At 29.3% G+C, this 14,011-nt stretch overlaps 2 protein-coding genes across 2 annotated transcripts; one reads left to right on the top strand and one right to left on the bottom strand.

Annotated features, from left to right (window-relative positions):
• The first annotated feature begins 2,673 nt into the window (after positions 1–2,673).
• Positions 2,674–4,082, top strand: LOC111042095. Its single transcript, XM_022326583.1, has 2 exons — positions 2,674–3,387; positions 3,852–4,082. The coding sequence occupies exons 1-2, from the start codon at positions 2,749–2,751 to the stop codon at positions 4,080–4,082; spliced, it is 870 nt and encodes a 289-aa protein (XP_022182275.1). The 5' UTR covers positions 2,674–2,748.
• A 3,526-nt stretch (positions 4,083–7,608) lies between these two features.
• Positions 7,609–10,386, bottom strand: LOC111042077 (39S ribosomal protein L20, mitochondrial). The gene is made up of 5 exons (XM_022326567.1): positions 10,222–10,386; positions 10,049–10,163; positions 9,752–9,862; positions 7,916–8,059; positions 7,609–7,810 (listed from the first exon to the last, which is right to left on the bottom strand). Exons 2-5 carry the CDS (start codon positions 10,133–10,135, stop codon positions 7,703–7,705), a joined length of 450 nt encoding a protein of 149 aa, XP_022182259.1. The 5' UTR covers positions 10,136–10,163; positions 10,222–10,386; the 3' UTR covers positions 7,609–7,702.
• Positions 10,387–14,011: the final 3,625 nt, after the last annotated feature.

Genomic DNA, 14,011 nt, shown 5'->3' with positions numbered 1-14,011 from the left:
TTCCTCAATAATTAATTGAAAAGAAAACTTGAATTTTCTATTTAAACACATTTTTAGCAGTATTTTGTATAATTTTATATTATTACCTATTATTTTTTAAATTATATAATTTTTAAAGTTTGATACGTGTTGTTTGACGTAAAACAACAAACGCTTATCGCTCATATTATAATATATAAATAAAAAAACAGTATATCATTCATTATTATCTCAGACCAGTTTTTTTAATGCAGTAAATATGTAGGTACCTACCTAAGAAAATGAAATACAACTATACAATTAATTTGATATTGTTGATGGAATTTCAAAAAGTTTTAGAGCTCCCTTTCAGTCTCACACAATTTTCTTCTATATGTGACTATGTGTACGGTGATGGTAATGGTAATCATCAATAGTGACCTTCGCAATTTACAATTCGATTGTTTAATTTCTTCTTAAGAGGACACTACATCCTCATATGTTGTCTCCGTCTTACAAACGTACAACATAGCAATAACTGTTTTGCAAAAGACAATACTATGTATAATACTCCCTCTGTAACTATTATAAAATTACCAAAATTCCACAAAGCATAGGGAAGAACTTTATCTGTGTCGTAGTTTTTATTATTTGGATAACATAATTAAAGTTATCAGAGAATATTAAGTTGTTTATTGTTTTTTTTTTCATTTAATTATAAAAAATGATTGGTTAGTGTTATTAGACTTATTGGAAGTTGTCTCGTTCAAAACTGTTTTTTTTTATACATTTTTATTTTCCTTTTAAGTTATACATATTATAGAAAGTTGAGCTGGCGCCTGATGCAAGGAGTGCTTTAGACATGACATTTTTACAGATTTGTACCATAGACTGATTGCTGTTTCTAGATCAAAACTATTAATATTTTGATAAGTTTGGACACATTTAAATCATACAATTTTAAAATGTCCATTTCCCTTTAATTATATGGATGTCCTTGACGATACAAATTAATATCTTAGACATTTTACTATTTTAGTACCTACCTACTTCATGTTGATTATTTTAAATGATATCTTCTGAATTTCCTTCTGTTAAATAATATATAACTTAAAGTTTTTTTTAATACTCTCTTTAGTGTTTAGTCCTTATATTATATATGTATGTATTAGTAATGCCTACTTGTTTTTATTTGTGTATATGTGTTAGAAGTAGAACGAATGTTAATTGCATATTAAAAATTCGTTATATTGTTTAAATGATGATAATGTATGAATTTGTAGGTTAACACTTCATGGTAAAGGGGGGGAGGGAGCTATTGTCAGTGGTAAATCATTTTTGCATTCCTCGACAATTTCTGAAGTGACGCACATACATGGACACTTCAGTTTTCTCTCGAAAATTCACCAACCATAATTATAAGTTAATCTTAAGTATTTCAAACGTGTTGGCCGAGTAACAAGGATACATTATACGTTGGGCCACAATTTGAAAATGTAATGCGAGGCTCCTGTATATTGTGACAATAGCTGTTGATAAATATTTTACATAGGCATAAGTTTTTGACAACATTTATCAAATTCAAAATGTACAAATTATTTTAAATTGACAATTTATAAAATGTTCAACTTTTATAGCTAAAGATTGAAAATTTAATATTTAAAACAAGGTTGCACGTTAGTAATTAATTATGTAGGTAAACAAAAAATATAAATGCATAATTTTTTTTTAAGTTCAATTTTTGACGAAATTACAAATCTAAACCAAGAATAACGATTTTAGTAATTTTGCTGTAATTTAAAAATATTTTTTTGTTTACTTGAAACTTTCAGAGTAAATATATAATAATATTTTTTATAATTTATAAGATATACAAATTTATGGGGGGCCGTGGCCCGCCCAGGCCCCCCTCCCTGGCGCCACCGCTGTTTATACACGAGGACATTTTCAAATTCAATTTTTTCGACAAAAATGTATTTAACCTACTAAAGATTAGCACTAATGGCTATTATATAGTATACTAAAATAAATTATTTTAATCACAGTAATATCATTAAATATATCTACTCAGTTATATTATAGGTATATTACAGATCGTCTTCGCTCAGTTTCGTTTTTCATAATCATTGCTTTTATATCATTAAATATTCAAATCTAACACATCCATTACAGAGACTCTAGATATCTAATGTTCAGCAGAGCGACATCCACTGGCCCGCTTTTTTAATCTTGACTTGTTTTGGTCGACGCAAAAAGCTTGTTTCTGGTTGAGTATGGTTGATATAGAGAGACCACGATTATTTTCACCGTGAAATATATGTTTTTACGAAGGCCTTATCTGTAAGGGGGGGGGGTTGACATCCCCCCCCCCCCGGAAATTGTTCGTGTTATATTATGTGGTAATAAAATATTTATATATTAATTTATTAAAATCCAAAATAAAAAAACATTGTACCTAATACTAAGTGGACTAAACTGACATCAATGATACTCGGTGGGTTGAAAACCACAACGGAATTCAAAGAGTATATTAAAATTAGAATACATTTTGTAGCTTAAAACCCCCCTCGAAATTAATTTCTAATTACGGCCTTGGTTTTTACTAAGAACAATTTATAATAATTGTAGTATCTAGCTAATATTTTAGATTAGATGTAATATATATATATATATCTAACATATTTTAATATATTGTATTATTAATTACTTTTTGATGGCAACCAAACATCTGTTAAGTCGCCAAATTATTGGTCTTAATAAGTATCTATACTTTTCCAGAAATCAATAATTATGTTATGCGGAACTCAAGAAATACCTTTACCAATATTCAAAAAAAAATGGAAAGCCTCTAAAAATTGTGATCGAACAACATTGCTGACTCTCCGTCGTCCAACAGCCGTATCAAAATTCAGAGATACTGTACCAATTCCCAATTATCGACCACCAAAAAACTCTCTTCCATCATGGGGATTCAGAAAATTGGACGAAAAAATTCCAATGTATCACGGGAACACTCCATCTGGTCCAATTGTCTTCCATAGAGGACCTATGGGAAAGAATCCTTTGCAAGCAGATACAAAATTAAGTTTTGTGTTAGGCGATCAGTATAAAATATCACACAGATATAACATATTACACGATCCACATTTAAAACACTGGGTAAATTCGCCAATTAATCAAAAATTTCTACGAAAGCAAGGACTCATAACTGAAGACAATGATGTGATTTGTAGCTTAAATGAGTACAATGAGTATAGAAGATTTTTATTCCGCATACATAATGATTCAATAATGCATATGCAAAAAGTTAAAGACGCAGAAAGTACAGATCTTCAAAAAATAGCCATCGCAAATTGCAATCATAAAAAAGAACTATCAAAGAAATTAAAAATGTTGAAGTACGATAAGTCTAAAAATAAACCACGAACTGTAAGTTCAATGATACTAGTATATTATTATGCATTTTTAATAATTTTTAATCGCCTGTACCGAGTTAGTTCAAATAATTACCAACATACATCGATCTATATTTTTCTATAGGTCCCTAATATTTAAATGAATATAATTTTCTCAAAATTAATGAAGTGGTAGAAGATAATAGACACATTTTAGCGTAATTCAATGTTGTAGTTTGCATTGTAGGTACCTTCAAATCTTTATTGTGTATGCCTAACGTATATTTTATTACAATTTTTATATTTTAACTCATAAAATATTTTGAGATTAAATTGAATGAGTATTTTCATTTAGTTTCCGCCAATAATTATTGATTAGATACGTAACAGCTGACTTGCAAATGTTCGTAGTAACTTCGAAATAAATGTTTCTATTAAATACATATATCTCAATATTGAATACAATTATATACTTACATGTATTTGAACATTTTATAGATGAAAAGTAAAAGAAACAATGTTAAGCCTACATGTAAACCTTCAAATAAAGAAAGAAAACAACCATTTAAGAAAATTGAAACGTATACTGTGTTTGGACCAGGCTTAGGTGGTGTAATTGACCAAAAAAAATACCAAGGTACCTTTATAAAAGGTTCTCCGAATGATTTCTATTTGTTGGGATTTTTTAATCATTTTTTTAGTCAACGTCAATCAAAATTTGAAACATAATATTTAAATATAAAATATCATACCAAACATCTCCAATCATCTTAAATATATAGATTAAGTAATCTTAAAAATACAAATAAAATATTCAATCATTTCTAGAAAATGGAAATAGAAAAAAGGGTTTAAGTAGGTAGGTTACCACTCTGCACAGTTGGTCCCGAGTATACCTCCGACGTCGTTAGTTGTTATTGAGGAGTAAGTCATTGTAATGTATGAGTAAAATTTGAATTAAATTATAAATCATTGCAAATGAAAAAAAAGCGAATACCATCAGCCTCATGCCCTGTACCTACTACTCAGTATATATATATATACAGTGGATTCCGCTTAATGCGGGCACGTTGGTACCAGCCCTGTTTGCCCACATTAAGCTGTTGCCCATAAAAACCGAAATTTGTTTTTAAAAAAAATGTATAGTAAAAAAGTTTTTATTTGTATTATCATATATGTAATTGAAAAAATGTTAAATAATTTCTAGGTATACAAATAAAACTAAATACATATAATATACTAAATAAAATGTATCTTTGGATCTATAGAAGGTATACTTTCGATAAACACAATCTCATAGATATTCATCATCAAGAGACTAAGAATAGGTCACACCAGAATAACTCATGGTTACCAAATGTCCTGAGATGAGCCCCCCTCGCGTATGACGTGCGGGCCGAACTCACAATAAAACACATACTCACGGAATGTTTTGCATACCTCGATGCAAGGACCGCAACATTTATCCGGTGACTTATATAACATACTTGACCAGTCCTGCCATCACCTAACATATTTGTGTTCCTCCAGGTGACAGGATTGAACTAACTCATTTAACCTTCTGAACAACACAACTTTAAAATTGAAACTCTTATTATTATTATTTTTTTTTTTTTTCAATGCAATATTTACAATCTATACAACAAGTAGTACAATAAGTCAATTTGATAATAAGGCAGTATAATACATGGCTTGAATGACTTGAGGGGGGAAAACCGTCCATCAACAGTACCTCCTAATAATGATGGGTTCTCAATGGAGACCGTTTTTTTTTTTTTTATTGGGCTAGGCAAGGGCGTCTCTTGGTCATTTTCTTTTTGACCTTCTAGGAGGGTTGTTGGGAGAGTAGTATAAAGGAGGAGTTTGGTTGTTATCATTTGACATTTTTTTACTAATAACTTGTCTCTTATTATTTAGTCTAGACAATTGTTATTATTAAACCTTTAATATAATTATGTCACACTTATTTGTAAAAAAGAAAAATGAATCTTACCCAATGGCCCTAGTTGGCCTAGTTGCCGTACCTAGTTGTTAATCTCACAGATACGACGAAACCCAATTAAATTAGTACTTTTTAAATACATATGTGTATAATCTAACGCTATGATAAAATAAAATTGCCCACATAAACCGAATCGAGTGTCCATATTACGCGGTTTTATTTAACATCGTTAATATACATTTGTATTGGGACCTGACATGTTTGCCCACAATAAGCGGATGCCCATATTAACCGGTGGCCACATTAAGCGGAATCCACTGTACATTATAATTTTTTTTTGGTATTGCAGTAAATTATTTTACTATTAGTCATACAGTAGGAAGGTTGAATTTATTTTTGTTAAAACATTGCCTTAGAAAATGGCATTATGGGTACAAAATATATTTTTAAATTACATCAAAATAACTCCAAAATTATTCCAACATTTTACACATTCTTAACAAGGTAACTTAAAAATTGAAAATTATTTTCATATTTTTGTGATTTTGAAAAATGTAATTGTTCCCAAAAAATGCATTTTGTACCTTTAATAGTTATTTTAAAATTGCTTTGATAATAATTAATAATAGTATCTGAAGAACCTTGTATTAAAATTTCAGAGCAATTTTGGTGCCCAATGAAGTATTTAAAATTTTTAAATATCAGTCCTCTATAAAAATTATGGAAAATTTCCACTCGTGAAGGTTCTACCTCATTTTTCAATAAAATTTTGTCCAATATCTGCTATCTCGAACAACAAAAAATATTTGAAAAATTGTAAGAATAAGACTATTGATGTTATCTACTAGGTACTTAAAATCGAACAATTTACTTAGATCTAATTGATAAATCCTTCAAGGATCAAGGTAAATCTCTAAATAAAATGCAGGGTATAAAAGTATAAGTGAGTGTTACATGATTACTTAGATCTAACTAGGAAAACAGGAATCAAAATGTAAAAATAAATATTATCTAGTATGTAATTGCCTATTTATAGTGTTTAATATACATAATAAAATGCGGATATAACTCTAAACAAATAATTTTGACGATTAATGTAGACATGTAGTTATACTATAGTTAGAACTTAGAACGTACATAATATAATAGATTGTAAAAAAATTGAAACTAGGTATATAATGGTATATTACATAGCTCTGAAGTTTATTTTCTCTGTTCAAAGCAATAATAGTAAATATCAATAAAAACACAAATTGAAAATAAAAATTTTAAATAATTTTGTTAAATAACAAAATGGAAAAATGTTCATTGCTATAAGAAGAATAACACTTCCACTTCAGATCTTCTAGCCATTCATTTAATAGGTTCCTATTATAATAACGTTAAATTATATTAGGTAGGTAGGTATATTAAAAATAAAGTGAATGGTACCTAAACACAAAAATATATACTATATAAATTCAGATATGATTACGTGGATGTATCGTTAGTTAAAAAATACAAATGTGGAAATTACTAGTATTGTTCGATACCACTACTTTTTATTGAGGCCTTACATAATCCCTACTTCCAAGAACCAGAATAAATTATGAAGTATGGATGTATGAGAATTAATTTTATTTTTAGACATGTATAATATTAGATATGTAAAATGGTTTTGTGTTATGAGCATTTTTAAATATTGATATTCTACATACTCATAACTTGCATAAAAATTAAAATATCATAAGAAAACAAAACAGTGAAACACAAATAATGGAACGTTCAATGTTTCAAATTTTATATGTTGTGTTATAGGATGACAGAGACAACCTTGTGGGTTCAACGTCCTCTTAGGATGAATAAGTCGTTAGTTTTAATCACAATTATTAATTAAATTCTGATTAAACTGCTTGTAAATTTAAATAATAAGTTATTCAATGTTTTTATTTTTAATAAATAAGTTCAGATTATACTTGTGAATTTTTGTTTTTACATTAGTTAGTCACATGTTATTATTCTGATTTACAACAGTATTTGCTCTATATAACTATGGGACTATTTGACTTATTACTTTTAAAGAGAACCAAACAATTTACAAATCCAATAACGGCAATTATTTATATAAAAACATATAATGACAGACATCTATTACTTAAATAGTCAAATTTATTTATTAGTAAATCTAGTTGAATATTGTGAAGAATTTATTGTTCATTTGTTTTTTAAATAGATGTAATGATTCCAAATAGTTTTGAGTCATGTATTTTAACACATATTCTAAATAAATTTTGGTTTAGGAACAACAGATAATAATTAATTTTAGAAGGTTAGGTTGGTTTTTACAAATAACATTTATTTCTGTTTCTACAAAATGTCTTGAGGTTTTATGATTCATTAAAAAAAAAAAAAACATTATAAAATACAATTATTTCTTCAATAAACCTCTTGTGACTACATTTGATGGCTTGTCGTATTTTTCAGTACCTGGTAAGTTATAATCAATTGCTACAGACTTTGCTAGATCAGACAGTGCCTAAAAGAAGAAATTTTTAATTTAATCATTTATTATTAAAATATTAAAAAAAACTATTATAAGAAGTTAGCACAAATAATTGTATACAAAATAAGTTATGCTTACTTTAAAAGAGTTAGGTTCCCAAATAGCTAAATCAGCTAAAACTTTCTTGTTCAAGTGAATGTCACATTTTGATAAACTGTCCTTGAAATTATTTATTTCAACCCCATGTTCTTCACACCCAGCTTTAATGCGCGTGTTCCATAACTAAAATATTAAAATTTTTAACAAACAAAAAATATTTCTTCACAAAATATTAAATAAAAAATCTGTTTTAATTAATTTTAAATATTGTAGATACCTTTTTAACAAGTTCATGAATATTTATACATACCTACATTTTTGTTAGGCAATTAACTAATTCCTTAAATGTTGATAGGGAATTATCAAAAACTAGCATTCAATACTCACAGATCATTAAATCTTCACAGAAAATAAATAAGAACTATTATAAATCTCATACTCAGAAAGTATCGATCAGTGAATCGCTATTTGACTAATGCAAAAATGTATTTTTAAATTTGAATCATGAAGTATTTATACAAGAGCATAGAATTATCCTGAACACTGAATAATATACTTGCTCAAGTTAAATTATAAGTTAATACAAATACCTATGTATGATACAATATAAATAATAGAATATTATTATTATCAGTGGCAAAGTGCTATAATAGGAGACAATGAGACATCATATACACACTTAATATGCAGACAAATAATTTAAATAATAAATTTAATAAAATCACACAATCTAATCAAAACATGTTTCTTGCTTTTGAACTTTTCATGTTTTTAGTTTTAACCATTTTAAGGTCATAAGAGGAAATGGTGCCGCGACCTACTCCTTGAATAACCCTCCATAATAAGAAAAACAAAAGCCGGAGTGTCACCAGTGGGCGGCTTCTTCACTCAAGTCCCTCTGTTATATTTTGCCTTCTTTCTAACCATCTATTATGCTTATTATACTAAATATTGTATAGATTGTATAAGTCAAATAAAAGTAATAATAATAAAAAAAAACTATTCAATAATATTCATGGAAAATTTAAAACATAATAATTTAATTGGACTTATTCATAATCAATTTTTGAAGAATGAGAAAATGTTTTAAAACTAATTAGGCTGATTTTTAATGATATTTCATAGATAAATGTCAAAATAGTTTTTAACTGTTATGTTTTAATTTGAATTAGTAGTGTTTAGTTAAAGCATACTGCATCATTTCAATATTTTCCCAGATATTAACTTTAGCCATTGAGTGTTATGTTTATTATTTGTTAGCTATTAACCAATAGCTTAATGCTGACTTACCTATCTCAAGTAAATTTGTTTTCATTAAGCCCACCTTTGCGTATTACAGATATTATATTACCTACTATAATTTATTTTATAATGTCACTATTTTAATTTTTAATAATTTTTGGTTTAATACATGGTAAACAAACACGGTAACACTGATATAGCAAGAACTACAGGATAACGCCAAACTATGTGTATTTTAAGAAAATACTTGTTTTCAATCTATTTTACATTTGTAATTGTTAATTATTTAATGAAGTAAAACTATTTAAATTTAAAGTCTCAAAATGACTTGAAGTTGTGAGCATCTCCAATAAACCTCCTAGTTAGTATTGTCTTGGGTAACATTATTTTATTCATGTACATTAAAAAAACTCCCAAAATATAAGTGCAAAATATGTATAAAGAGTACTGAAAAGGAGCAAAAATATAGGTTCTAAGGGCTCTAAAGGCAAACTTTCACACAATTCTTGATTGTTAAAAATATTAATAGAATTTACGATAAAATAACTACGTTGAAAAATGGAAGAAGTGGTATAATGTTACGTTCTAGGTTTTACTCTATAATAGGTATATAATACTCATTTTGCAGCTTACATCAATCATATCACTTTTTCGCACAGTCCGTCCAATTGTAGCAAATTGAAGTGCACGGTGAACCGCCTTAATGGCAATGGAATAACAATTTCTTCGACGACCAGAAAAGTGCTAAAAACATATGTGTGAAGTACAATATTATAATTTGTAGGGGAGATCTATTCTTGAAAGTTAATACATTTCATTAAAATCTATTGGGATTTGAGGGAATTATTCAAATGATCATATGAACATTTTAAATAATGCCCATAGACACAAATATTAAGACATTTTAAAACATTTAAAAATATTATTTACAGCTGCAATTTTGAAAATTTTCCTTTTTCTCCAAAACTCATCTGGGCCTCTACTTCTCACCATCATCATTGCCGTTGTAAAAACCATTGTAAATTACAAAAAAATCCACGAGTACCTATATGAAATATTAATATTAGATACCTTTTTAAAGTTCTTGGGTTTTAAGATTATACCTTTATTGTCCTTACACTTTTCAGTGTAGATTAACAGGCGAATTTACAGAATGCAGAATGCAGATTTTACTGATTTAAGATTCTGATTTTTAATGAAATTAATAAAAGTACCGAAGTCCTTGATAAGAATATCAGTTATCACATTTTACCACGATTTAAGATAGTATCACCATCATAGATAATAAAGATATGGATAGGCCACGCCTATGTTAAATACATTTGAGGCCGCGTTCCCGGAGGGGAAGGCAATTGAGGCTCCTTTATATTGATAGTCGATACTCAATATAGGTATACTTTATTTGTCCTCAATTGTTCCCCTCGAAGACCGCTGATAAGACCAATATGTCCTATCCATATCTTTATTATCTATGATCACCATAGACAGTATGGTACTATGGTCAGCATGGTCGCACAACGAGCTATGATAAGGCGGCATTCGATTTAAACAAAATAATATATTATTAAAAAAATTATTATTATTATTATTATTATTTAATAATATATTATTTTTTATCAAATAATAATATTAAGTTATTTAATATAATCTCTGATTTAAATCCATTGAATTATATAATAATAATAATAATTATATAGTTCAATATTTAAATCTTGATCCAGGTGCTATATAGTGCATTTAGTGGACTATTTTAACATTTTTGTTACCACTATATTATATGTATACTAATAAGCACGATTTAAGATAGTCTAGAAATATTAAATTATCCTAAATATTTAAATATTATATTTTATTATAATATTAAATATTTTGCAAAATATGTAAGACTGGATGCACGTTATTACTTATCACTCTTTATTATGATCACTCGGTTTTGGATGAAATTTTTTTGCGCTAATTATTTTATAATTCAAAGCGCATTTGAATATCACTGAACTGGTCAGTCATTGAAATAATGTTTTAGAGACAAATCTCATCGATGAGATTTATAATATACTAAACGTTACGTTCGTATTTCGATTTGGACAATTTAAGGAAGGTTTAGATAATATTTAGTCTATCAAACTCTCATAATTCCCCGGACGTATAGGACTATAGGTATTATAAGCATTTCGCAATGAGTATCTACTATCTTTCCACCGCGGTGCTCGGGTCTTATAGACGAAACATGATAAATATCAATCCAAAGTCAACTAACAGGGCCAGCCCTGACGATAACCTCGATAAATTTCGAGGGTTTGATTAATGACAAAGAAATACTCCTAGCAAACATACGTAAGGAAACACTGTGTGATATTATCTGTATCCAGGAAACACATAAAAGCAATGACCGGAATAAACCAAAAATCAGAGGGATGCATTTGGTAGCTGAAATACTACATGATAAACATGGAAGTGCCATTTTTACCAAACCTATGTTGGAAATAAAGTCATCAGAGCTAGGTAATAAAATTTTGAAGGACCAGCAATTTTAACGATAGAATTAAATAAATGCACAGTTACATCAGTATACAAACTACCAAATGTTCCATTTACCTTCCACAATCCTGATAATTTTAACAATTCAAGAACAAAAGTAATAATCAGTGACTTCAAAAGTCATCACACAGAATGGGGATATGAAAATACAAATTCCGATGGAGAACGGGTTGAACATCGGGGGCTGATGGAAACCGACTGTCGATCATACATAATTCCAACCTACCTCCATCCTTCAATAGTGCAAGGTGGAAAAAGGGGTATAACCCAGAATCCAGATTTTATTATGGTAAGAGAAAACATAAGACAGCAGTATGTCAAGACAGTAGCAAAACCAATCCCGCGTTCCCAACATCGGTCAATTGTATGATCAATAAACGCTGCCATTAAACCCACAATAGTGCCAATGAAAAAAAAGTTTAATTTCAGAAAGGCAAATTGGATTGCTTTAGAACAGAACTGGACTCGAAGATCACCAACCTTGCACCAATACCACTGAAAATTACGAGACTTTTATGAATACAGTTAAAAGAGTATCGAGAAATCATATCTCAAGGGGCTGCAGAACATAATATATTTCAGGTCTTTCTTCAGAACTAACAGAACACATGCACACATATACCGCAATGTATGAGAGGGACCCTTTTGGATATGACACTATAAATAAAGGTGAATTTTTGTTAGAAGCAATAGGTACAGAAAGGAGAGCAAATTGGATAAATTTAGTTAAAAGCATAGACATGAAACACAGTAGCCATGAGGCATGGGGCTTACTGAAGAAACTAAATAACGATCCAAAACAAAGGAATTCACAAAATATAACTACACTCGGTCAAGTTGCGCACCAACTTCTCTTAAACGGAAAAAGTCAGAGGGAAACAAACCATAAGAGAGTCAAGAAAAAACAGACGACTGAAAATTAAGAAGATGGACACTTCAATGAGCAATTCAACATAGATGAACTAAACGAAGGCATAAAGATGCTTAAAAATAGAAAAGCCGCTGGACTGGACGATATTTGTGTAAAGCAAATTGAAGAATTTGATCCTAAGACCAGACAATGGATACTAGAGCTATTTAATTAAATCAGATCTACCTACAAACTACCCAAAACTTGGAGAAAAGCTCATATAATAGCTCTTCTAAAACCAGGCAAATAACCAACAAACCCCAAAAACTTTCCGACCGGTATCACTTTTATGTCACGTATACAAAACCTTCGAAAGAATGGTTCACAGTCGCATAGTAGGACATATTGACGAAAAATTGATACTACTAGAACAAGCAGGCTAAAAGAAAGGTAAATCATGCATAGGGCATATACTAAATATGACCCAGTATATTGAAAACGGGTTCGAAAAGAAAAACATCACTGGAGTAGCTCTTATAGACCTGACAGCAGCGTATGATACGGTTAGCCACAGGATTCTATTAGAAAAAATCTACAACCTTACCAAAGACAAAGGTTTTACGCACATAATAAAGGCACTACTCCAACATAGAAGGTTTTACGTGACACTAGGAAACAAGAATAGTAGAAAGAGAAGACGAAAAAATGGTCTTCCACGAGGCAGTGTGTTGGTCTCAATAATGCTTTTAAATATATATACAAACGATCAACCGATCACTCCAGGTCCAAGGCATTTCATCTACGCTGACGATACAGCGATAGCAGTTGAAGATAGGAACTTTGAAGGAATAGAAACTAGACTAGACTTAGAGGCCTCACTTAAGACGGTAGAGACTCTCTACTAGAGAGTAATCAAAAAGTCAAAGAGAATTTACCCCTAGAACATAACAATAAATGGTTTTTCCGGAGGACACTAAACCGCTTATGTACAGGAGTTGGACAATGGACGTTCAAGGGAAAACCTAAAAAAATAGGGAATAAGCGAAGGAAATTAAGACACAAACTGTGTATGCAGAGAAGTCCAGACAATGTCGCACCTGCTAAATTGCAACGAATGCCCAATCACGTGTGACGTAACTTACAAGACGCAAATAGCAAGGCTATAAAATTGGCAGAATTTTGGAGCGACATCATTTAAAAACACAACTAGTATCATTATTATTATTATTATTACCATTATCTATTTGGTACATTTTTCTTTTTTTTTTCTATCTTATTTTATTTTATATACCAGTTGATTTTTTTGACTAATTGATATAATGTCGTGTTATTTATAGTTTACTGTTTGTACTTGTTTGTACATTATTTTACCTGTAAAACAACCTGTTACCTCGAATCGTAAAAAAAAGTAGCTAAAAAAAATCAGAATACCTTGAACAATTAATCATGCATAAAAATGGTTATAATATAAACATATGGTGAAAATGTAAAAGTATCTACAGTTA

The sequence above is a fragment of the Myzus persicae genome, unplaced genomic scaffold, assembly GCF_001856785.1.
Source record: "Myzus persicae strain clone G006 unplaced genomic scaffold, MPER_G0061.0, whole genome shotgun sequence".
NCBI lineage: Eukaryota > Metazoa > Arthropoda > Insecta > Hemiptera > Aphididae > Myzus > Myzus persicae.
The sequence above is the reverse complement of the archived record's forward strand: the minus strand, read 5'-3'. Positions and strand labels throughout refer to the sequence as shown.